Source organism: Maylandia zebra, linkage group LG5, assembly GCF_041146795.1.
Source record: "Maylandia zebra isolate NMK-2024a linkage group LG5, Mzebra_GT3a, whole genome shotgun sequence".
NCBI lineage: Eukaryota > Metazoa > Chordata > Actinopteri > Cichliformes > Cichlidae > Maylandia > Maylandia zebra.
The window spans coordinates 13,333,812-13,357,090 of NC_135171.1; the positions used below are offsets into that span (position 1 = coordinate 13,333,812).

At 41.3% G+C, this 23,279-nt stretch overlaps 1 protein-coding gene across 1 annotated transcript in view; it reads right to left on the minus strand.

Moving 5' to 3' along the window:
* Window positions 1-467: 467 nt before the first annotated feature.
* Window positions 468-23,279, minus strand: part of dnah1 (dynein, axonemal, heavy chain 1) — a 29,490-nt gene continuing 6,678 nt past the window's right edge. The window contains exons 13-78 of the mRNA XM_076883805.1: window positions 22,929-23,125; window positions 22,574-22,796; window positions 22,284-22,403; window positions 22,111-22,193; window positions 21,878-22,019; window positions 21,328-21,483; window positions 21,033-21,231; window positions 20,664-20,917; window positions 20,212-20,424; window positions 19,960-20,124; window positions 19,740-19,861; window positions 19,405-19,510; window positions 19,131-19,310; window positions 18,913-19,053; window positions 18,628-18,791; window positions 18,407-18,520; window positions 18,147-18,335; window positions 17,950-18,055; window positions 17,688-17,801; window positions 17,448-17,597; window positions 16,917-17,003; window positions 16,623-16,809; window positions 16,457-16,548; window positions 16,227-16,381; window positions 15,967-16,144; window positions 15,683-15,877; window positions 15,465-15,584; window positions 15,227-15,385; window positions 15,004-15,102; window positions 14,778-14,918; window positions 14,505-14,665; window positions 14,246-14,403; window positions 13,850-14,023; window positions 13,274-13,452; window positions 12,738-12,968; window positions 12,361-12,557; window positions 12,047-12,182; window positions 11,682-11,890; window positions 11,432-11,603; window positions 10,610-10,801; window positions 10,396-10,506; window positions 10,060-10,245; window positions 9,758-9,949; window positions 9,467-9,634; window positions 9,171-9,362; window positions 8,813-8,944; window positions 8,485-8,610; window positions 8,255-8,374; window positions 7,489-7,638; window positions 7,230-7,390; window positions 6,817-7,042; window positions 6,469-6,664; window positions 6,206-6,357; window positions 5,924-6,120; window positions 5,665-5,809; window positions 5,384-5,542; window positions 4,736-4,867; window positions 4,430-4,600; window positions 4,105-4,284; window positions 3,670-3,846; window positions 2,874-3,044; window positions 2,560-2,690; window positions 1,967-2,111; window positions 1,490-1,696; window positions 1,071-1,305; window positions 468-671 (exon numbers count right to left, since the gene is read on the minus strand). Of these exons, the coding sequence (XP_076739920.1) occupies window positions 550-671; window positions 1,071-1,305; window positions 1,490-1,696; window positions 1,967-2,111; window positions 2,560-2,690; window positions 2,874-3,044; window positions 3,670-3,846; window positions 4,105-4,284; window positions 4,430-4,600; window positions 4,736-4,867; window positions 5,384-5,542; window positions 5,665-5,809; window positions 5,924-6,120; window positions 6,206-6,357; window positions 6,469-6,664; window positions 6,817-7,042; window positions 7,230-7,390; window positions 7,489-7,638; window positions 8,255-8,374; window positions 8,485-8,610; window positions 8,813-8,944; window positions 9,171-9,362; window positions 9,467-9,634; window positions 9,758-9,949; window positions 10,060-10,245; window positions 10,396-10,506; window positions 10,610-10,801; window positions 11,432-11,603; window positions 11,682-11,890; window positions 12,047-12,182; window positions 12,361-12,557; window positions 12,738-12,968; window positions 13,274-13,452; window positions 13,850-14,023; window positions 14,246-14,403; window positions 14,505-14,665; window positions 14,778-14,918; window positions 15,004-15,102; window positions 15,227-15,385; window positions 15,465-15,584; window positions 15,683-15,877; window positions 15,967-16,144; window positions 16,227-16,381; window positions 16,457-16,548; window positions 16,623-16,809; window positions 16,917-17,003; window positions 17,448-17,597; window positions 17,688-17,801; window positions 17,950-18,055; window positions 18,147-18,335; window positions 18,407-18,520; window positions 18,628-18,791; window positions 18,913-19,053; window positions 19,131-19,310; window positions 19,405-19,510; window positions 19,740-19,861; window positions 19,960-20,124; window positions 20,212-20,424; window positions 20,664-20,917; window positions 21,033-21,231; window positions 21,328-21,483; window positions 21,878-22,019; window positions 22,111-22,193; window positions 22,284-22,403; window positions 22,574-22,796; window positions 22,929-23,125 (10,644 nt within the window). The 3' untranslated portion in view covers window positions 468-549. The remainder of the gene's footprint in view (window positions 672-1,070; window positions 1,306-1,489; window positions 1,697-1,966; window positions 2,112-2,559; window positions 2,691-2,873; window positions 3,045-3,669; window positions 3,847-4,104; window positions 4,285-4,429; window positions 4,601-4,735; window positions 4,868-5,383; window positions 5,543-5,664; window positions 5,810-5,923; window positions 6,121-6,205; window positions 6,358-6,468; window positions 6,665-6,816; window positions 7,043-7,229; window positions 7,391-7,488; window positions 7,639-8,254; window positions 8,375-8,484; window positions 8,611-8,812; window positions 8,945-9,170; window positions 9,363-9,466; window positions 9,635-9,757; window positions 9,950-10,059; window positions 10,246-10,395; window positions 10,507-10,609; window positions 10,802-11,431; window positions 11,604-11,681; window positions 11,891-12,046; window positions 12,183-12,360; window positions 12,558-12,737; window positions 12,969-13,273; window positions 13,453-13,849; window positions 14,024-14,245; window positions 14,404-14,504; window positions 14,666-14,777; window positions 14,919-15,003; window positions 15,103-15,226; window positions 15,386-15,464; window positions 15,585-15,682; window positions 15,878-15,966; window positions 16,145-16,226; window positions 16,382-16,456; window positions 16,549-16,622; window positions 16,810-16,916; window positions 17,004-17,447; window positions 17,598-17,687; window positions 17,802-17,949; window positions 18,056-18,146; window positions 18,336-18,406; window positions 18,521-18,627; window positions 18,792-18,912; window positions 19,054-19,130; window positions 19,311-19,404; window positions 19,511-19,739; window positions 19,862-19,959; window positions 20,125-20,211; window positions 20,425-20,663; window positions 20,918-21,032; window positions 21,232-21,327; window positions 21,484-21,877; window positions 22,020-22,110; window positions 22,194-22,283; window positions 22,404-22,573; window positions 22,797-22,928; window positions 23,126-23,279) is intronic.

A 23,279-nucleotide genomic window follows, 5' to 3' on the forward strand; every position in this document is an offset into this window, starting at 1 on the left:
TGGGGAAACTACACTATAATTCTATTCTTTAAATGTAGCTCTCTGAACTTTAGCGATCCGGGGTGGCCCGTGAGAGAAAATCTAAAAAAGAATTTGAGCGCAAATGAACCATTTAAGAAAATTCCAGTCAGACGTGTTTGGGGGTAAAAAAAAAAAAAGAGGCAGTGGTGACGATTATCTGTTGATCTCGGTTTCCCGCTGATAACTCCTTCAGCTGCATTCACATGGCCAGTCGCTGTCACAGTAGTTTAAGCGCCACCCTCCTTCAGTCAAGTCATATTTCTCAACTGACCTACGCGGCCGCCTTAAAGGAGCAGGACGGATATTCAAGCATCAAATGAGCGCTGCGGGGAGGTGAAACTAGTCAGTGGTAATAACGGTTGTATATTTGGCTGTGCAGAAAATACACACAAAAAAGGATCCAATTACCAAGTGATTTTAGTGATGGTAAATAAACACAGAGGATATTGCTTGTGAACAGTTTATTAGATAGATTAAAGTAGATAACCAATAACTAACAGCAATAACTAATAATAACTAATTTCTCGTTCAATAGTCCAGTGCACAGATGAGTGCAACACCCCGTTTGACCCAGTGCCTCTGGGTGTGATGTGTTGGCAACTCCAATGACACCACATAGTTCGTAGAGTGGCCGGTGGTGGACAGAGTCCCTGCAAAAGCACACAGAGCACTTCAGTGACTTAAAGACAAAAGTGTTTTAAACCATTTCTGTTTTTTCATTGCTACACTGAAGGAAGGATTTGTGAGCAGCCTAAGGTGCCAAGACGTTGGCATTGCGAGTGGAAAAAACTGAGCTGCACTTTCAGATGCTTCATGAAATTAGACCCTCACTGGAGTCTATTTTGGGTGAGTAATAAAACCAGCAAACAGGGATACGCACAAACCTATGACGGCACACCTACTGACTACAGATCATAACCTGAGCCAGAGTTTCACAAACATGGACTTTTCTTTTGTTTTTTCCTCACAAATTTACAAAAAACTCAAATTAATCTATATTATTTCTTATAATCTCTATACTAATCTATATCACTCCTCTATATACTGACCAGCTCGTGTGAGTGTCTTGTAGATAGGGCATACATAGATCCCTGAGGCTGGAGGCTTTCGGTTGGGTTTGGGGATCAGCCAGATGACGGCCATTTGGGTGTAGAGCTCCTTGGGTCTGGACTCTGCGAGCTGACCTGCCTTGTTATCCCAGCGAGCCCCCTCCAGGAATAGACCATGAATGTAGCAGCCTGTGTCTGGTGTTTCTGTTATCTCTGACACTGACTTCACTAATACCTGAAGGATAAATCATCACAAAAAAGTAGGTCAAGACCAGTGAAAACCTGGGTTAGGGTTGGGGTGGGGGTTAAAGTCATTATGAATGTAGCACTTTATATACATACAGATATGAAGCAATGTTCTACATCTGTAAGACTGTTCTTTAAAACATTGCTGCTAGTGAGGCAGCCTACAGTCTGACCTCAAAGTCAAATCCAATCGTGTCAATTGAGGTGCCGAAGCGACGGGCATAATTCTGGAGGGTTCCGGTGAGAAAAGCCTGCGGGAAAAAGAAGCCGCTAATCCAGAACGCAGGTGGAATGCCGTTAGAGATCCATCTCTGTAGGAAATTGATCCTCTGAAGCAGGTCTGACACCCAGGAGGCCAGAGGCTTCAGAGACGGGTAGGCCTGAAGAACGAGAACAGCGGAGTCAAACTGTGCATTCTCAGAAAGCACATTATTACATTTTAGGAGGAGAACAGAAATATCTTTATTTGATTTTCTGCCCAGTGAAATGGCACTTCAAATATTCAAGTCACAAGTGTGCACAATCTAGTGATACAAAAATTTGAAGAAAAAAAAGGATAACAACAGAGAGAAAAAAAGAGAATACATTCACATGTGCAGCCCCTGCTACAAAGTGAGTCACATGTAAAGTAACAGCTGTGTGTGCCTTGCCTTGGCTTTCCACATATCAGGCACCGCATTGTTGAATAAGCTGCGGGCCATAAGCTCGAGCGCGGATGACATCACCACTGAACCTTTCAAAGCCTTCACAATATCTCTGAGACTCAGAGAGATGACCTCCAGCAGCTTGTTATATCTGAAAGATAAAAAACAAACAAACACAATTACAAGTTACTAAAGCACTAATAACCACATGCCCACAGTTTGAGTAAAACGCAATTTTCAGGGCATGACTTACCAGAAATCTACTAATATGTGTGAGGTAATGAGACACTCCCAGATCAGGTTGATTAATGTGCAAAAATTTCTTTTTGTGCATAGTTCCACAAAAACAGATAAGCATTCACCTTGCAGAGGAATGATGAAATGACCCCGTATGTTTCATTCCTCCTCAAATTTCTTCGTGATAACAAAAAACCTTCACTTAATGGACAAAATATTTCTACTCTCTATATATACAAAAAAAAAAAAAAGTTTGCTGATCAATACGAATGACTCGGGAGATGCTAAGTCGGATTCTGGGACCTTCAGCCTCCAGACTCACTCTGGACAAATTTCTGACTAATAGTACAGCCTAATGTTACCTGATGACCTCCTGGATGAGCACAGTGTTCATGGACTCCTCGTAGAGCACCGGGTATTTTCCCATCACTTCTTCAATGTTAAAAGGAGGAGGGATCTTTTCAACGATGCCTGCCACTATCTCCTCCACTATCTGTAGCGAAGAAAGAAAAACAGATCATAGACAACACATCACATGCCCCGCACCTCTCAAACTCTATTTAATTACAAAGCAATCAATAACAATTAGTGCTAAATTGAATTATTAAGCAATCAATAACATGATGCTAGTAGTAATAATAAAGACATCTAAAGACAAATGAATCTGTATCGGTACCTCCTCAAGAGTTTTGCCCTCAGCAGATGTAGCTCGGGGCTGGAGACGAACCACAGCTTCTAACAAGCCAAAGGCCTCATTTTGAGCAAAGCTGATGTTAGCGTTGTCATGGAGACCAAAGATCTCAGGTGTGTCATTGATGGGCAAACCACGAATGTATGCCAAATAACCCTAGGGTCACAATTGCCATGACAGCGAGTCAGTCAAGCAGTCAGTGTTTGACATGATCAGAGTTAACATTTTACAGCATTTTTAACAAAATGTCTTGATTGGACTGCATTTCTAGTCTAAGCTTAAATCACAAGCTTTCAGGCTTTTCTGCAATCTGTGTTACTGCAGGCAAATACTCACCGCCTCTCTTGTTATATTTCCTTGTTTGAGAATGGCAGCAAGAAGAGAGAAAACAGTTTCTATTGTTGTGAACTTGTTAAAGAACAAACTCACACAAAGGGAAACACACTGTGGCATTGCAGCACAGTAACTCATGTGATAGTTTAACTTCTCTGAGCTGTGGAAACTTTTGTTCTCTATGACTGATTTGTATTTGATGGCTGTGTGACTCATGGTGTTTTACATGACTGATGTTTCCCCCCAGGCTTGGCTAACTTAGCCTTACTTCCAAAAAATGCATATAGCATGACTCTTTTCTGTTTTTTAAAACAAACATACTGTATGCCCCTATTTAAGTTTGATAAGGCACACACTTGCCTTTTATACTTTGCTTGTCTCACAATCAATAGCCTGTTATAAACTCAAAATTATGTATAGTAAACAGAGAGTTCTGAGTTTATCTAACCTTGATATCCAGTTTTGTGTCTATTTGCCGGTAGACTCCAGATGCACAGTAGACGTGATCACTACTGAGGACAGCAGGACAATAGAAGTCCTCCACCACACTGAGCAGACATCGTCTGTCCCAGTCATCTGTCACACGGCCACCATAATTAATCTCTCCTGCAGTGTATTTTAGAACCTGGACAGGTGGAGGACAGCAATGGGAGACAGACAAATGAACATGCTCAGCACAGGCAGATGCACACACATAATTTCTACCAAAAACCAGAACACAGGCGTCTTTCCTAGATGGCCTGTGTTTCTGCTTATAGCTTATACATCAACTATCTGTAAGAAACATTCTTATAACTGTAAGAAACAGTATGTATAAGTAGGAGCAATTTGAAACATCATCTTCAAATAGGTAATGAAACAGAGACAGAAGTGTTGCCTCCACCTTGTATGGGATGTCCTGGTACTCATCCAGGAACATTTTGAGCTGGCTGATACAAATGTTCAGGTCGCCATCAGTGAACTCATAGGGAATGTTGAAGCCCAAAGGGCCAAACTTTCGTCTCTCCAAAGCAATTCCATGGAACAGGCAGAGAGACAGCAGCAAAGACTTAAAGTCTGCTGTCTAGACAAGAAAGAAGAGTAGAGGAACCATTCATAGCAAATCTACACACTGGTTTGAGAAGACTTTACTATATGTTGTCAAACCAAAGCAGCAGGAGCTAAATATGGGAAACCAATCAGAGACACTAGAAGTACTTGAGACAGACCTTGGTGGAAGAGGAGAGAAAATCATTAGTGAGCCTCATGTAGGTTTTCTGTAGGTTGGCCTTGATGCCTCTTGGAGGTTCAATGGTCATCTTGGAACCATTCTGCAGAACAGACACCGGGAACTTATTGCTGGGAAGACTTGTGAGCCACAGGCGGAAGTTCTCGTGCACCTGTACAGGAAAAGAGACAGATTTTTCCCTTGGAATATAAAGGATGAAAAAGCTCTGTGTCCTTGGCTAGTCTAGCATATACACACTGAGGATCTGTTTTGCTTCTGGTTTATATTTGTGTCCTCTTGTTGTCACCTTTAGTGGGTTGATGTTTTCAATAAGTCTCTCCAGGGTAGGCATCCAGCTGGGTGCCAGATGACAGTTCTGGAAAAAAACCCAGTGACCTCTTTCCATGGCATCGTGCATCATACTCTCAGCCCAGGGGCCCTGAATCACACAAATGACAGCATTTCTGATAGGTTTAATCATTATTGGAGAAGCTGGTCTCATAAATAATATTTTGACTGTGGGCCTCAGTGCATCTGCCTACAGCTGAAAGGTTTTGGACACTCAGTTGAAAGACAGAAATTGAGAAGGGGGATACAAAAAGCCTGACACGAGCCAAGATCACGTAATTGCAAGTAATGTGATGCTAATGTCTATTGAACGTCTAAAGTGTGCTGCTAGAAGAATGTTGCCAGCACGGTTTAAGGTTTTTGGACACTGAGTCTGCATTTATCATTCAAGCTTCTTAAGCTCATTTATGGCCCCTAGAGTACATTGTCCTGGAATGGTCATAAATAGTGAAAACAATTAGCACAGCGGTGCTCTCATTCTCATTCTCACCAAGACAAATGACACTGGCCTGGTTCAGTGAAAATGTGATTTACAGCAGATTCCTGTGAGTCAGAGTGTGTGTGTGAGAGAGAGTGAGAATTCCCAGGCTCCCCTTCTAAAACTGACCTGGCCTTGGCCAAGAGAGATGGCGCTCATTTTCTTGGAGAATTGCATGACATCAGCAAATTTGTAGAGGTCAGCAGCAGGGTCGGTGCCAGGGGACAGAACAAAGATCAGGGGAGTGGAGGAAGATGACTCTGCGAAGACGACAGACAGGTCTGATGTCTGCAGAAAGATGGAAAGAGAAATAAGCCATAATTGATGTTATCACATACTGTGTCATAGTGTCATGTTACTGCACACAACTGAGATTTACTATGCATTTTAAGACGGGAGAAGTACTTTACCTGAGGCTCTATGAAGCGCTGTCCTAACTCAGCAGCAACAAAGTCCTGCAGGCCTTGAATGAGGCAGTCAGCCCTCAGACAGCGCAGGACCAACAGCTTCTGGAAAGAGTCCAGGATGACATCCCACGCTCCTGGGAGGGGCTCCCTTTAGGCAAATATACAGACATAAGCACAGCTTGTTAGACACTCACAGCTTCTGCAACGTACAAATGAAGGTGCAAAGTGTGAATGTGTTAGCACGGTGTTTGGCTTTACATGCCTGTGAGGCTGGCTACTGTCAAAAATTTTCTTGAAGCCCTCCAGATGTTCAGGGAAGCTTTGCGCCAGGTTAGAAAAATTTTTCAGAGTGCTGAGGCCTAAAATGTCCTGCCAGGCACGTTCTGACAGCCAGCTTACTGCTGGGTTGGCCAGCTGTTGGACAGGCATTGCTCCAGACAACAGGTAGCGCCACTCGACCTGTCAAAAGGAGGCGATGCAGCTTCATCACGTGTATTTAGGCTGCTTAAAGAAGATGACAGATCCCCTTCTTGCCGTTACTCACCATGTCAATCTTTTTGTCGTTCATCATGATGCGAGCGCACAGGAGAAAGGCAAACATCAGTTTGTGTTTCTCAAACAAGCTGCGACATATATTACCATAGAGGCTGAAGGTGAAATATTCATTGATGTTCCAGATTCTCTCCTCCACTGTGTCTGTGTGAAACATGTCAAGAAAAAAGGTGCTACCATAACATTGTTCACATCTGGTTCTTGTGATTTTGTTATCTTCACACATGTAGTTCAGTGTATAATCTTGCTGACTACCTGCACTTCTAGAGTTGGCAATACCAGACAAAAAGATTCCCAGGAACCACTCCAGAGAGTACTGGTACATTGGGTCAACATTGGACAGATCTGACACGCAGAAGAAGAGGATCTGTGCACGCACAGCCACAGGGACATACTCCAGACGGGCAGCATCAATGTTCTGCTCTGTCTTTTCTGCTGCCTTCACTTTAGCCTGCCAGAAACCCCAACATCGAAAACAGAGCAAATGTGGCTTAAAAGTTTAATGATGCATCACCAACATTTTATGAACAAGGGTGTAAAGAAAATTATTTAAACACTTCCCCGATATACAATATTGGACACAAAACTTTTCCACTGCCTGACCTTGATCTCTCCAGCTTTGATCTTCGAAGCCTCCAACACTCGGATGAGCTCCTCATTGTCCACAGGATTGCCTTCTGTGGAGCTGAGTCGGAACAGTATCTCATCCTCAATTTCTTTCAGTTCCTGCTTCATCTTGGCATTGCTGGTGATTAGCTGGTTCTTTGCAACCTCCAAGTCTTGCTGCTCTTTAGCCACCACCATCCCCAACAACTGGTCTTGTAGACCACTGAATATAAATAGAATGCACAGTCCCACAAATTCAGACCGTATGAGTAAGTATCACTAACAGAAACAGGTTTGCAGGATTCAGGACAATGTCCAAGCAATTACATTTTAACATCCTGCCAATCTTTTCAGTTATGGACTAAATAAATTATAATCACAGCAGATACTAAAATTAAAATGTGTGTTACCTGGGTGACAGGGTGAAGTTTATGAGTGTGACTTTGGCAGAAAACTCTGGAGAGTAGTGTGGGTTGGGCAGCTTGGTTGTGAGGTACATCTTGAAAGACTCGTGGTAGTCGATGAGTGAATCGCCCAGTTTCAGTAAAGTATGGCCTTGCTGCTTAAAAGTCTTAATAGGTGTGAGATAAACATAGTGGTGTGTTAGAAAGGTGAATAACACTGAAATAAAAAGAACCATTTGTTTGCAGCAGGTGTGTGAGTAATTACCTGTTGTAACAGGACAGGTTCTAGAGCAGGATCTAGTTCTTCCCCCACATTCTCTAAGAGGCAGGGTTTACCGAAGCGGATTGCATTCTCAAGCCTGCGCAGGAAGTCCCGGTCACTGAGTTTCACAACCTCCAACCCACTGTCCTTTTCCTGGGTGACCACAGGAAACATTTATGAGTAAGCAGTAAATCAAAAATCTATTTAAGCATGTATGTGTTAATAATATGTCCAGAGTTTGTTACACATCACTGCAGGTACCTGTGATGTTGTTGTTAACATATTAATTATGTGCACTAGAAACTTTATGATACTGACACTTGATCATATAATTACATATCACATTAAAAAAATAAATTAAAGGAACACTTTTTAATCAGACTATAGCATCAAGATAGTTAAACTTATGGGATATTGATGTGGTCAGTTAAGTAGCGGTTGGGGTCAGTTTCAGTTTCAGCTGCTTTGGTGTTAATGACACTAACAACAGGTACACTGGAGGGTCAATGAGGCAAAAACAGCAATAATTTTACAGGTAGAGGCCACTGACATCTTCCCCTTCTCATCTTTTCAGCCTTCTGTAGGTCAATCATTTTCATTTCCATCAAACAATGTGGCATCCTGTAATTCCTAACACAATCCCAAGCAAATATCTGTATAGTTAAATGTATGTTAAAGTGTTCCTTTATCTTTTTTGGGCAGTGTATATCCAAATACTGCTCTTTTTCTTCTCTCAAGTTTTGACATAATCAGCACAGTTTGACCTCACCATGTTTTTAATCCATGTGTTTGCTTGTCCCTGAGGATCAATGAAGAGGGCCCAGCGCAGAGAGTACTGAGAAATCACACCATTTTCCACAGAAAGGTTGTCCTTGGGCAAACCTGCTATCTACAGGCACATAGAAATAAAAAATAACATTAACACAATAAAAAGTCAAATTAACCCAGAAAGGGTGAAAAAACAAAATAAGGCACTCCTATGAATAAATTGCCTCCAACCTGCCAGGTGCGGATGTTCACTGGATCTCCCAGAGTGCTGACCAGGTTGGGTACATCAGTGTGTGGAACACCCAGCTCTTTGAAACCTTTCAGCAATTCTTTAGCCATGGCTGCTCGGTACTCTCCCTGCCCCCCCCCCCCCCCCCCCCCCCCCCCAAAAAAAACAAACAAACAAAAAAACAAAAACAAAAATAATCAACACACAAATTATGCTTCATTGATAACTGCATATACAGTATATTGTATTGTGGGAGAGGACCAGATGGAGACATGCTAAAATGAGGAATATAGACAGATACAGTGCAACATTTTATTATGATAAACTTACAGTGAAGGGTCCCAAGTATGCAATATATCCTGCAGACAGAAGCATGTCACCGGCTACGTTACTGATCATGTAATCCAAATGTTGTACTGTCTCCTTCCAACGCACTTTTTCATCTGCCAATCCAACAATAAGCTGGGAAATATAAAAACAGACTAACATTTAAGGACACATAGTAACTGGTATCGTAAACCTTTCTGCTTTCTGTTGTTTTATTTTTTCATATTTATGTATATGTTCCAAACAGTTTTAGTATATAGACTGAAACAATTGCATTACTATATAAGTTAATGTGTTGTTTCTAACTGCTTGATTTGGCCATGTGGGTTGTAACTGTAATTTTTACTCCCAGTTGTCTGACCTTGTCTGCTCGGACGAGGCGAGCCTCACATAGTTGATACTTATTGTCCAGCTCGTCCTTCTTAGCTAGGCAGTCCTGGTACTTGGCCTGCAAAGTGGCAATCCCAGCTTCAACTCCTGCCAGTTTCTCTTTGGCTTTATCCAGATTTCGCTGGGTTTCTGCTAAGTCCTCTTGGGCTGCCTGGAGAGCTATCTGCACGCAAATTTACACATTTACTGTTTTGATGACTCTGTTATCTGAAAGACATATTACTATATCAATTGTATGTCACACATAAATAATTAACACAGTTTTACCCTTTTAGGTTCCACAGCCTTCGCCACAAAGTTATATGCATGCATGGCTCGCACCCACTGGCAAATGGAAGTGCAAGCTTTGGAAATCTTGGCAATGGAAGCTGGCTGAAATTCCTCATTATCTATATATGGCTGGATTAAGCTGATCACATTCTCTGGGATGTTATCCTGCAGTATAGGAGGCAGAAAAAGCTGCTTTTAATACACTGCAAACATCAAACACTGAAACTTGAAGCATAAACTCAAATCTGAGAAAGTCAACAATAACGTTCTCGTCAATACATACTACACCTTATCATATTTGAAGAGACTTTCCAGAAACTTTCCAGGGTCCTGGAGCAGACCCTTCCCAGGCTCCCAGTAGTCATCAACCTTGGTGCCAGGTTTCTCCCCGGGTACCTTTTTGGGTTTGATGCCTTTCATAATGCACACTGCTTCAATAACCAGCTTTACACCTTGAGGAGGTCGCTGCATGGCTCGCACCTATATAAACCCCCCAAACAAAAAACAACTAAAAAGTTACTGATACTGTACATCTGCACATATCTGATATGTGAGAAATATCTTAGCCAGTCATTATCAAAATCCCTGACCTCAGTGACATCATTCTTGTTGAGTGACTTGAGGCTGGCCAGGGCGGCATCCAAGGCTGGCAGAGCTTCGTCTAAGTCTCTCTGAGCATCTGCTGCAATGGCTCCTGCAACACGGGCCTTCTCTGAAGCTTTTGCCTCCTCTTCTTGCACTGACCTACGGGTCTCCTCTGCAACCACTGTGTCTTTCTAGTAATGTAGAGTAAGAATTACACTCAACATACACATACAAAGCATACACACCTCATACAATGCTGAACAAAAGAAACTGGTCCCAGATTTGGTTGCTCTAACTCTGACTGTATTGTGGTCAAGAAAACTACATTAATGTTTTCTTACTTTAATGGTCTCCATGGTAACTTTAGTGTCCTTAGCAGCCTCCTCCAAAAGAGGTCTCATGGTCTCCAGCTCCTCTTGCATTTTACTCACACCTTCAGCAGTGCTAAGAAGCTACAGGACCATCATATAACAGACATTCAACTAAGACTTCTCATTAAATGCATGAATTTAAACCGTGAACCATGAATTTTCTTGTTATTATACAATGCCTTGCCTTCTCCAGACCAGTATTCATGCGTTGTCGAGAACCAGACAGCTCTTGTTTTTTGCGTCTAATGAGATCTGAGAAGATTTTGAACAGTTCCAGGTAGCTTTTAGGTGTGACATAATTGTGTCGAGAGAGTTCAGCCATGTACTGTTCACTCTTCCTGGCCACCATCTGGTGAATCCTCACACACATTGTTGTCTACAAAAAAAAAATCAGTTAGGAAAAAAAAAATATAGTCACTAGTGTAGCTATTTGTGTCACCTTACAAAATCAAAGGATAAAACTGTGTTGTAGAGACCTGGAAGCTGCTTTTTGTGTATATTAATGCATCAGAAACGTTTACATTTGCTCTAAATCCAAACAGCAGAAGCAGAAATGCAGATTCTTGGCACAGCAAAACACAAACCCGTAACAGTTTAAGAGTCATTTTTCAGATTACTGTACATTTTCCCTAAAATTTCCAAACGATTCATTTTTATCTCTTAGGTCTGAACAATTTTGTGCATAGTTGCAAATAATGAAGGATTTTAGAACAGAGCAGGATGGGTTTTTTTTTTTTAAACTTATTTGGCCCTTAATGTGAAAAAAGAAAGCATAAAGACAGATGCTGACTATATAGGGAATAAAAATGATCAATTAACCCATGAAAAAGGAAAGTATACAATGCTAACTCTCAAACTTAACACCGGTGGCAAATTGGCTTCATCTTTAAATGTGTGAAAGCTATCACCATGGTTGCTACAATGTCTTATTTTTATTACATATACTTTGAACATAGTGCTTTCTGGCTTTGTCTACATGCATAGACACAAAATCCAGGATTCTCACCAGTCCCCTCATGGCAGTTGGGTTTGCTTCCACTTGAGGTATCTCACTAAGAAATGATGTGGCCACAGCCAGGAGAGCCTCCTCTGGCCAAGTGCTGAACCAGTCTATGGTACAACACGTCACCAGTGAAGGAAACTGCCTCATTCGTGCACGAAACACCTCACCGATGGGACTGTAGTGGAAAAAAAGAAGAATGCAAATATAAGCAGCAGGAAAGGGAGATTACACATTAAAACTCAGCGTTACTAACCTCATGCAGAGAACAGTGTGAATATTGCTGCGAACTCTCCTGATGTAGGCAGCCATAAGATTGGCTTTAGTTGGCTGGTGGCCCAGGTCTAGCACCACTGGCTTCATTCCCATCAGGATACGCTCCTGCTCATCTGATGCATACAGGTTGGGCACATCACCGCTATTCAAAATGCTGTTGATATCCTCCAGGAACAACTCACTCTTAATCTGGTGATTGGACATTTAACAGTTAACTTTTAACAGTGAGTTTAAAAATTGACTCAGGTTTTGCGTAGTAAGTAAAAGTACATATCCACACATGTAGTTTCTTCAGCTTATTATACAGTCAAGAATATCAGATGGTAAGAATGTGCGGCAGTATACCTGTGTGTCTACAAAGAGGAAGGTGATCTGCTGGTTCTGGAGGCCTGCCTTGAACATGATGTTTTTAATATCTTCTCTCCACTCAGTGTGGCCATAGTTCTTAGAGAGCTCAATCTGGAAACACTCATATTCTGATCTGAGTATGAACAAATGCTTTGTGAAAGCTGAGCCACAACATGATTGGAGCACATTCTCCATGTTTCTATAACAATTAAACTTTAACGTAAAATAAAAGCAACCAAAGGCTGATAGTTGTATGTTACTGAATCTACATCTCAAATACATCTCAGCTATAAGAATGATAGGAATCTTACATATAAGAGGCCAGCTTAGTGAGTGACTGGCGTCCACTGCCACCCACTCCAAGGAGCAGGGCATTGCCTAGGGGCTGCCGCAAGATCCGCCTGATACGACACACGTGCTCAATGGCATCCATAAAGAGCACCAGTTTCATCTTGGTCATGCTGATGTGATTGTAGTCTTCCATGTACTCCTCCATTACTTTTACCAACTAGACAATTTCATATAAAGAAAAACAAGATTAAAATTAGTTCTGCTGAAAGGACAAAAACACATTCATGAGGCCAACAGAAAAAGATCCATGATTATAAATCAGCTGTTTGAAAAAGTGAAAAGAAAAAAAAAAATCACCCACCGAAACAATTTTTAAGGCTGGAGTAACAGCGCTCACCTTCTCTTTGTCATCTATGAGTTTATAGCCTTTGTGGTCAGCTCTGGGATCCATGAAATCTCCGTACAAAACAGGATGGCAGGGGACAACCTCTTCAAAGCAGCAGTCAAATTCCTCAATGCAGTCTTTCAGGACCCCTTTGAACCACTCTCTATCCTCATCACACACCAGGCGGTCCTGGAAAATCCGGCAGCTTTCGTGGTACCACAGGTGGAGCAGCTGTACTTTATCCTAAAATAAACAAGCAAAAAAACCCAAACAAAAAAGCTAACTTTGGACTTGGGATTTTAAAATAATCTCAGCAGTTGCCACTGAATTATTAATGCTCTGCTCATATCTGTAAGTCCTGTCGTCTGAGTTTTGCAGGTCGATCTTAAAGTGCTATAATGTAATGACATTACTTATTTCATTGGTTACAGTAAAGAATAAAGTCATGTGACATTAGGAAACGAAAGGATAGACCTACAATGTATTCAACATTATAAATATGACTATTTAATCATAACTACCAACATAACTAATCATGTCAGACTCACCTCTATCATTCTAGCTTCAGCCATGAGGATGCCCTGAAAGACTTTGGATAGATCTCTGAGATTGAAAGTGTAATGGGATTTGGCTGGAGTTGGGAGCAACTGGGAGGTAATGGTAGAGTAGACTCGGATAGTGGCATCTACAAGAGACTCATTCAGTGGCTGGATTGTTGGTACGGGTGCTGATAGGAAAAAAAGAGAGAGATAGAGAGACACACAGAGAAATAAAGAAATGCATTAGATTGGAAGACTTTCACAAAGCACTGGTCCAAGTTTGTTTTTTCCAAAATCCTCCATTTAACAATTGAGCTGTTTTACCTGACCATAATTCAAAAACACTTTAGTTCTTTTTGTATTAAAGAAACACGTATAAAACTGACTGAGTATTAGGAACATTTCCATTTTCTCTATCCCTAAACTCACTGCCTGGTTCCTTTTTATTCATATTTCCATGTGAAAGAGAACAAATAATGAGCCAGAATGGTTTTTAGGCTAATATCTATCCTGCATTCACTAACATAACGTTAACATGTGGTCTTAAATTCAAACCCAGTGGTAGGACTCGGTAGTTCTGCTTACCCATCCAACTTCCTAGAATGGTAGAAAAAATGTTTTTCTTGCTGGCATCATCCAGTTCAGTAAACGACAAGAAGTTGAAGTGACGTGTGAGGCGCTGAGTTATCGGGTTTCGCCCTCCACCTGGGGGTCCCATGGCACAGGCAAAATTGATATCCACTAGTTGCCTGAAAGTCCCTGTGTACCAACAAAAAGAGAACGCTTCATTTCTGATCCAAAATATTGAAATAAAACACAAATTTTAGTGTTGGAACATGAACGATCAATGTTGTAAGAATGTCCTCAGATGGTACAACTAGGCAATTAATACAAAATGAAGCTAAAAGGTTCAAATGTTTACACAGAAATATTCCTGGGAACAGTAAAAGTGAGAACATGAAATAGGCTGAAAGCTCTCACCTATCTGAGTCCTGTCGTACCAGCCTCCGTGGTCCATCCACTGCCTCAGCAGTTCAATGGGAGGCTGAGCCCCATAGGTCTCCAACATGGGCATGTTTAGGTCATCGATGAAAAATACAAAGTACTTCCCTATTGGAGGTCCAAACATACCTTTCCACCTGACACACAAGCACATGCACCAATCAAAGGGCGAGGCTCAGCGATATTGTTGCCTTGCTGAAAATATCTAGTTGGTTTAATTTGGAACACATCTCGGTACCTTTTGTCTACTTTGCTGTCAATGAAATCTTGAGTCTGATTGGCTGAAGTGCGGGCAGAGAACATGAGGAAGTGTGTGATATACTCAGCAGACATGCTATTTAGCAACTTATTTGACATGGTCAGGGTCTTTCCTGTGCCAGTTGGCCCAATACAGAGCACCTGGAAACACACACACACATTAAACAGATTAAACTGTTTTAATCTTTTCAACATTTTCAACTTTCCATTGAAAACCTTAAAAATTACTTTAATCACAGGAAGCTGCACTCACAGGTTTCTTGTTGGTTAAAAGCATATCCAACAGGAAAGACATTCTCACTGTGTCTGCAGTTGGAACAATAATGTCTGAAAAATTTGTTTCTGGGGTGATTACTACACTCTCTGCATACTTCATCCAGCTGACCCACTGGACCTATAGTACAGAAAAAAGGCTGACTCAGCAAAAAATGAAGCAATAGTTTCATCTAACATCTATGCAAAAATTTCTGTTCGTTTACTTTTCCTCCCTCATCTTCATCGTCACCATCCTGATTCCTTATTCCATCATCAAGTCTGTAGTCATACACTGAGCCTTCTTCTGGAAAACACAAGTTGATCTGAAGGAGAAATACATTTACAATGTTGAAATAAACTGCTGTCAAAAATTATCCAGTGAACATATATTATACTTAATATATATTCAATGTGTCTGGGATGCCAAAGCAAAGATGATAAGCTGACCCTCTCTTCTCCCATTTTGCTTCTGAGCCACGCACTGAAGCGCTGGCAACTAGCTGCATCTCCTGTGGCTCCTACACTCCACACCAGACAGAAAAAGAACCAGGGCTCAATCAGCTCCTTTAGATGGTCCAATTTCGCTTGAGGTGGTGGCCTCTCACCCTAAACAATGATGAAAGACTTGTGAGGGAAGGATGAGTATTATAAGAGACATTCTGACACAGCCAAGATTGACACAAACCTCTTTAATATTGAAGGGAGTGAAGAAGCAATCCATCATTTTAAGCAGACTACAGGTAAGGTTGCTGTCCAGAGATGCGATGACCTCCTTTACTGAAGTGCGGACAAATGTAATGGAGTCCTGAATAAAATACAGAGAATTAAACTGTTTTTATAAACACTGTAACAGCCAGAAGCTTTAATATTATACTGTCTCAGTTATGTTGACTACTCTTTTACCTGCAGAAACCTGTCAAACAGAGAGCTGAGCATCTCTTTGTATGGTTTCAGGGCTTTAGGAATCTGCCTCAGCCAGCACTCTGTGAAAGGGGTGAGTCCCAGAATACTTGGCTCCAAGTAAACCATACCACAGCGAGACACTGTAGCTGGAGACGCAACTGCCAGGTCCTGCACCTCAAACATCATGGTCATTACCTACTCGAGAAAGATGCAAAACAAAATTGGTGAAGAGATAACAGACTGACTGAAAACCCAAGGTTGGGAAAACGAAACCTTCATCTTACGTCGGTGAGCTTAATGATTTCGCCAGAGCTGAGACAAAGCTTTTTGTTGTCATCCAGGACAGTGTTCAAGTTCTCAATCCACACAGCATCCACTGGCCCGTCAAACATGTACCACTTTTTCTTCTGGTCCATAGATGCTACGCCTTGGCGAATAAGACACGAGAGGATACCGTCTGTCCTACACGGGTGGAAAAAAAGCCAAAATGTTGGTGCCTTTTTTTAAACTCCTCTATAAATCGTGTCAGAAGGGGCATTCTTACCACTCATGTGTGAGCAGGTCATACTCTCCATAAAGTTGTCCCATGGTAATTGACTTTGGGTTGAGGACATATGTTTGAACAGCCTCGTAAACACCACCGCTCACAGAGGGCTGGCCCTCCAGAGCTGTTATTGCTGCACCTAGAATCTCATAACACTAAAATGCACAGTGTTTATTAAGATAAAGTAACACAAAAACATTAAACACAAGAACAACATGAAAATGACTCACTTTGGTTTTCCCTGATCCAGAAGGTCCCACCAACATCAGGCCATGTCTCACCACAGTGGTTTCATACAGCTGAATACACTTATTAATATACCCTGGAATGCCCACCAGTTCTGTTATTAACTCATTCAAAAATAAAGACAAAAGAAACACTTTTAGAAACACTGACCATCGACATCTTTGAGGTTCTTCGCAGTGCAGACATTACGAATGGACTCTTCCAGTGTGCCATAATTGATCGGCTCCTGTTTTATCTTGGGAAAAAGATCAGACACGATGCCATTGAAGAGCTTCAGGTCGTCCTGTAAAAACTTTGGTACATTGACATCTTGAATGGCCCGAAGACAAATCAGCTCCTACAGGACAGATTGAAAAATAATATCATTTTAAAATTTGTAATCAAAAGATTTTTCACAGCTCACAAATCTACTTCTAGATACACACAAGAGAAAAATAATGGCACCTCGTTCATGTTCGGATTTTCCCTTTTTAGGTTTCCAGCAGCTGAGATCACAGTCTTAACAGCTCTCATACCAAAATCATAATGATCCTTCACAGGACAAAACACAAAGGTCATCACAGAGTTCAACACTTTGTAACATTATGACTGTACATACAGTTTAATGTCCTATTTGCCAATTTTACAAAGTCAAAAACTAATAAAAACAAAAATGAATTTCTGTTCAAACTGACCAGATTTACTGCAGTTTAGTTAGCTGTTCTCATCATTTAGTAAACAACAAACACAACATGAACATCAATATTAAAGCAAAACTACACAAACCACAAAAAAATTACCAGAAAAAAGCAGAAAATTTGAAGACTCTCTACCAATGAGTGATAAAAATGCTCACTGGTAGAGAGTAGTGTATCACTCCCAACTGTGGCAGATTGTGTATAAAATACAATCGTTTCAGTTTTCTGCTGTAAATGACACTGGTGGTGCCATTTATAGCATCTATGAGGAGGTATGAAGACTCCTCTGAGTTCATACCTGAGAGCTCAGCTGTTCAGAGGAGAGTTTGAAAGTTGTTGTGATCTTGTTGGAGAGAACTTTGGCATCACTGAAGCCAAATGAGTATAGGGAGATCTCAGCTATCATCGCATAGTTAGGGACCATCATGGCCACGGGACGAAACAGGGCCTGTGGAAGATGTGATCTCATTTTTTGAACCTCATCAGCTTATCCTCAGTGTTACAATGACACAATTAAGTTCGAGTTATCATGTCAAACCTTGAGATTGTCAGGCAGTTCTGTGCGGCCAGCATAACCAGGATTCATAGTGATGAATACCGCGCAAGAGGGGACAAGAGGGATCTCTACCCCCTCGAACACAAACCTCTCTGCCTAAAAAAATAACATACATAACATGCATAATTATCTTTTATAAAAAGAATTAGGTAATATATATGTATACATATTTAAGTGATACTTAAATCTGTAGCTGGTAGGTAGGGGGGTGTGAAAGTGTAAAAAAGTGCAATCAGCTTCTCACCCGTTGCTGCTGGGCCTTTTGTATAGTGGTGATCTGCTGCGCCACCACGGACAACACTTCAACATCAATACGATTAAACTCATCAAAGCAGGCCCAGGCACCAGAGCTACAAAGTGTGAGCCAGATAAGGAATCACAAATGTACGGTGCTACATTTTGTAACAGCTGAATCATTGTGTCATACCAACAAGCTGTTACCTGGCCAGTCCTTTGAGAAATTTGCCCATTGCAATAAAGTCCAGCTGATCAGAACAGTTGAAAACTACCGTCTGGATCGCCAGAGCCTTTCCAAGGTCTTTAGTTGTTTCTGTCTTTCCTGTGCCTGCTGGACCTGCGGGTGCCCCTCCAAACTTCAGGTGCAGAGCTCCTGTCAGGGTCAAGTAGCATCTAAAAAAGCCAGATTAGTGTTCAAACTGGTGAATGATATTCAGTTAAAAGCAGGGTAGAGTAACCTTTACCTGTCAGTGAGTGGAGTGATGACCAGCCGCCCAGAGTTACCAAGGTACTCGTAGCCATACAGGAATTCTGCATTCACTGCGCGGATGTACAAATCACCTTTTGCCCAGTAGTATCTACAAACAGCATCGCATAAATGTAACACTCCTTCTGCACCTACAATGTTTCACATTTACCCCATGAAGGAACTGAAGTAAAAACAACAGCAAAATAAGAAGGAAACCTTAGCTGGCTGATCCACTCAAAGTCATTGATGCTTGAGACCTCCTGCTCCACCATTTTGGCTGCTACATCTTTAGCATGGACTTCTATGACAATAAGGGCAGACAGCACAGCTCGCTGCATCTTGGAGAGCTGTCCTCGCACAAGCTTCACCAAGTCCCCCAACTTCACAAAAAAAGGTAGAATGTTAACAAGGTTGTTAGACTCTCGTGTGAACAGTGTTCAGTGCAATGAGAGCCATAAAATGGCAATATTTTTGACTGGCTAGTCTAAATCACATCCACACCTGTGTCTGTAGTTGGGGATAAAGACGAGTGGCTAAGTTTCTCTGCTCCAAAGCGTCTGACAACTCAGCGGTCCAGAAAACCTGACAGCCTGCTATCACCACTTGACCAGGCCATGATAACACCCACTCTACACGTGGTTGCTGAGAAAATAGATCACATAGCATCTTATTGAAATGCCTATTACGTGTGAAAAACAATAAAATTCAGGTTCATGTACCTCATGGTAGTCTTTGAGTGACCGGTCAATGTTATCTCTTAAAGTAGCTTTCATAGACTTCTCCACATCCCTCAGCCAGTCCTCCACATTACCAGTAGGACAAACTGGAAAGAACAGTTTTACCTGTTCCCCTTCTCCAGAGTACATGTGTGTGATCTGCAGGTCTGACTGAAACTGAAGCTAAGAAACGATAGAAATCCAACTTCATTACTTAACTACTTTAGCCATGTTTTGCACATGTTGTCTTAATATGTAATAGTGAGCCAAAGCAAACCTGTGCAATATTCTCGAAGCATTTACGCAGGTGTGGCTGAACTGCAGTGGGATCTTTGGTTTGGGACAGAATCTCCAGGAGCTCATCATCTGACAGGAAGTAAAACCTACAAGCAAATATTTAGGGTGCATCAAACACAGTTACTTTGTTACCTACACTCAAAATCTTTATAACAGGTAACAGGAAAAGGCAGTTTTGAGGGGTTTCCTCACTGTTTGGGACGGCACGTAGAAAAAGTTGATTTACAAAAGCTCTTCACGTAAAATTAAAAAAATAAATAATTAATTTTAAAAAATATATATTTTTAACGCTGATCTATTTTGTCTGTGTCTTACCTGGGGAATAAACTTCGTTTTGTTTCCAAGTACTCACTGAGACCCTTCTGCACCTGTTCCAAAAGTCCGTTACAATTCTTAAGTTGCGTTAGTAGATGAGCATCTGGAAACAGATTGATCACCTAGAAACATTCACAAAAACAATCATATATAGTCCACAACAACTTGTGAACCACCAGTATTCTCTAGTTCCACACAGAACTCTAAGCCTCTCTCTGACCTTTCGATTATTAAAGGCACTTTTCATAATACTCCTCCAATTTTGCTCCATTTGCTGGTATCTTTTTCCTTCTGTAGGCAGCTGCTGATTGATGTCATCAGAACTGAATATGGGTTCTAGGTACAGCCACGAACGCTGGCACATCAGCCACTCCTCCAGTACATCCTGTATACACCAAAAGAGGGCAGCAGCACAACATGAGAAACACAAATCACAAGACTTCCACAGCTGATAGGTATCTATGTTGTGCACCTGAGTCATTCTGAGCTTGCTTTCCCAGGAGTTGATTCGTGCCTCAAATGTTTTTTTGAAGGGGGACAAGGACATGCTCTGTGTCATGACAATGTGGTCATCGAGCAACTGAGACACTTCATCTGGGCTCGTTAAAATGTAAGTTCCTGTGTTCTTGTAGGGCAAAACATCAATGACTACTGTGGACCACTCTTTTTCCATCTTTTCCAGGGCCTGGGTGAAAAGGTATGGGAGAAAAGAGGAAGCAGCATCAGTTTTAGCTAAAAAAAAAAAAATCACACACTGACAGTGTACATAGCCAAAATGAGTAGAGTCCCTAGTGCTTTAAAACAGCAGAAGCATCCCTATCTGAACTACATTTTGCAGATGATAAAAAAAAGACACAACATTAAAAAAATTTTTTACAAACACTATATGAAACAGTTTAAACAAGGATTCTTGTTCAGCAGCACCTGTTCAATAGAGTATTCTTTCCCAGCCACCTCGGCCACTTGAGCTATGTCATCCACGTAGTTCTGTAGGCCAAGCTCCAGGCAGTGAGACAGGGTCAAGTTGGCTTTAGGCATGACTTTAATTTGAGTGCGTTCTGAAAGCATCTCCCAGTGGCGGCTCTTCATCCCTGGGTTCCTTAGTCCCTGAATTAGAGGGACGTAAGGACGGAAGTCCTCAATCTTGCTGAGAATTAGATTTGCCACCATTTGGCAGTCTAGAGTTGTGTAAGACACCAAGAAAAGCCCATTAAAAAACAACAATGTCAGTCATATTTTGAAATGGAAGGCACAGCTTTGTGAAGTTTAAATGGTAATACACGTATCACCTACCAGGAATGTCGTTGAACTGTTTAATACATTTGTGGATGGTCTTGTAGGCTTCAGTGACAATGTGCTCAACCTGCTCAGGATCAATGGAAGACAGTGGGTCACAGAACCAGCTTTCACTCCAGCGCAGCCAATCAGAGGTGGTGGTCCATAAATCTCTATAAGGCTGGAAGTCTTTTACAAGCTTCTGCACACGGTCATACTGTAATAAACATTAATGCCCATAATAAATAGATACTCTTTAGTTTTTGAATTAATCACACAAAAATCCTTTAACCCGAGCCACTGTTTTACTTACATTTGTGACTGTCATGCCGAACAAGCGTTCCCTGTTGTTGTAAATTTGGGCCATAGTTTGGCACTCCTTAAGTTGCTTGCTTGTCTGCCTGACCTTGTTGGCCATCTCATGGGCATGATCAATGTCTCCATGGCTCGCAAACCTAGCAACAATCATCTAGAAACATACAGTGACTACTTTAGAACCATGCAACATCAGTATAATTAGAAGCTCTGTCATATAGTGGACACGCTGCTCTAAGTGTCTGCTTAATAAAGCAAAAAACAATTCAAATCAGTTTTATCTACGTAGCACCAATTCACAACAAGAGTTGCTCCAGGGCACTTTATTTTGTAAGGTAAAGACCCTACAAAAATACAGACAAAACTCCAGCAAACAGATGACCCCCTTTGATGACGGTCTTGGCGACATTTGGTATAAAAAACTCAGTTTTAACAGGAAGAAACCTCCAGCTAAAAGTCTGTGAAGGTTCTCAGTCATCCAGGTCATCGTAGTCTAAGAAGCTTGGAAAGAAAAGCTAAAAGTAAAAAATATAGTCGATTGAGTTGACCTGTAGATTAGCTAAATGCTCCTCAAAGTTGCTCTGCTCAGTTAGATGGATCTTGCGGAAGCACTCCTCATCCTCCAAGTGCTGGGTGGCTACTGGTTCCATTTGGTTGATTATCTTTTGTGGCCATTCAATGGCTTTCCACCTGCACAGATAAGTCACTATAAATCTCACAAAGTCTCCTACAAGGTATCTAAAACAAATTCCCTTTTAACTAACGCTAATCATACACTTACTTTTTGTTGACATCATTGTTGGGAAGAGAGTGGAAAAATTCTTCTATGAGCTCGTAGTCTGACAAGGTCTTGGCAAGATGTTCCTGTTTGCAGATGAGAAAAAGAAGGATGGATTCATAAAGTAATTCTTAATTTAATATGTACTACAGAAACACCCACTTCACCCATTCGACCTTGTAACTCTTAAGCTGTTCTGGGATTTGTTTCATCCACTGCCTCTTTTCACTCAGTTCCTCGATGCCAAAGGGTTTCTCACGTAGCTTTCTGTTAATAATTTCACATTCTTCACATGCCTACACATAAAAAAAATAACCAAAGTTTAAGAGAAAAACAAGAAAAATGTCATTTCAAGCTGAATTTAAGGATGTCTTTAAAAATAAATAAAAATAAATAAATGAATAAATAAATAGCAATTAAAGTTATTATTATTCATGTTCTCTTAGAAGAAAATATTTAGCCTTACCTGGTCAACCTGAATACGTAGCTTCAGAGCAAGGTGGTCTAGTAGTGCTGTGGCTAACTCCTTTCTCTTTTCTGAGAGAGACTTGCGTACCCCGTTAACACAAACATGAAATGGACCAATCACTAGGGAGGATGGCAAGGACTGTTCAATTATTCTCTTTTCTTTGAGATGCTGCTGCACCTCTTTTTTCAGTTCTTGGGATGTCATTTCTGCACCACAAGATCTGGTAGCCAAATGATGGGGACATGAGAGAAACAAGAAAAGCACGAGTTCATTCAGTAATAGGCCACATATCCAACAGACCCACATCTCACACTTGTGAAAAGTGGGCACGTCACTTCAAACACAGACTTACGTGAGAATGTAAGCTTGTATGTCCAAATTGTGCAGCTCTAAGTACTTCTCATACTCAGCAGCATAAGCCCTGAGAGGTATGGTTGCTTGTATTAGAACATTACGGATGTTCTCCCTCAGCTCGGTTATTTGTGGTTCCTCCAAATGCACTGACTCAAGTAAAGGCTCCCCAACCATAAATAACTTCTGCAACACAAACTGGTACAGGCACATGCAAAACTATTCAAATATCAGTGTCACTTTCAAAATTCATCATTATAAGAGTACCCCCCATTTCTTTGCATTTTACTTCCAAGGAGCTAGAGCTTCTTCTGATTTTCCAAAGTAGTCTTGAGCAATACAGGGAGTGCAG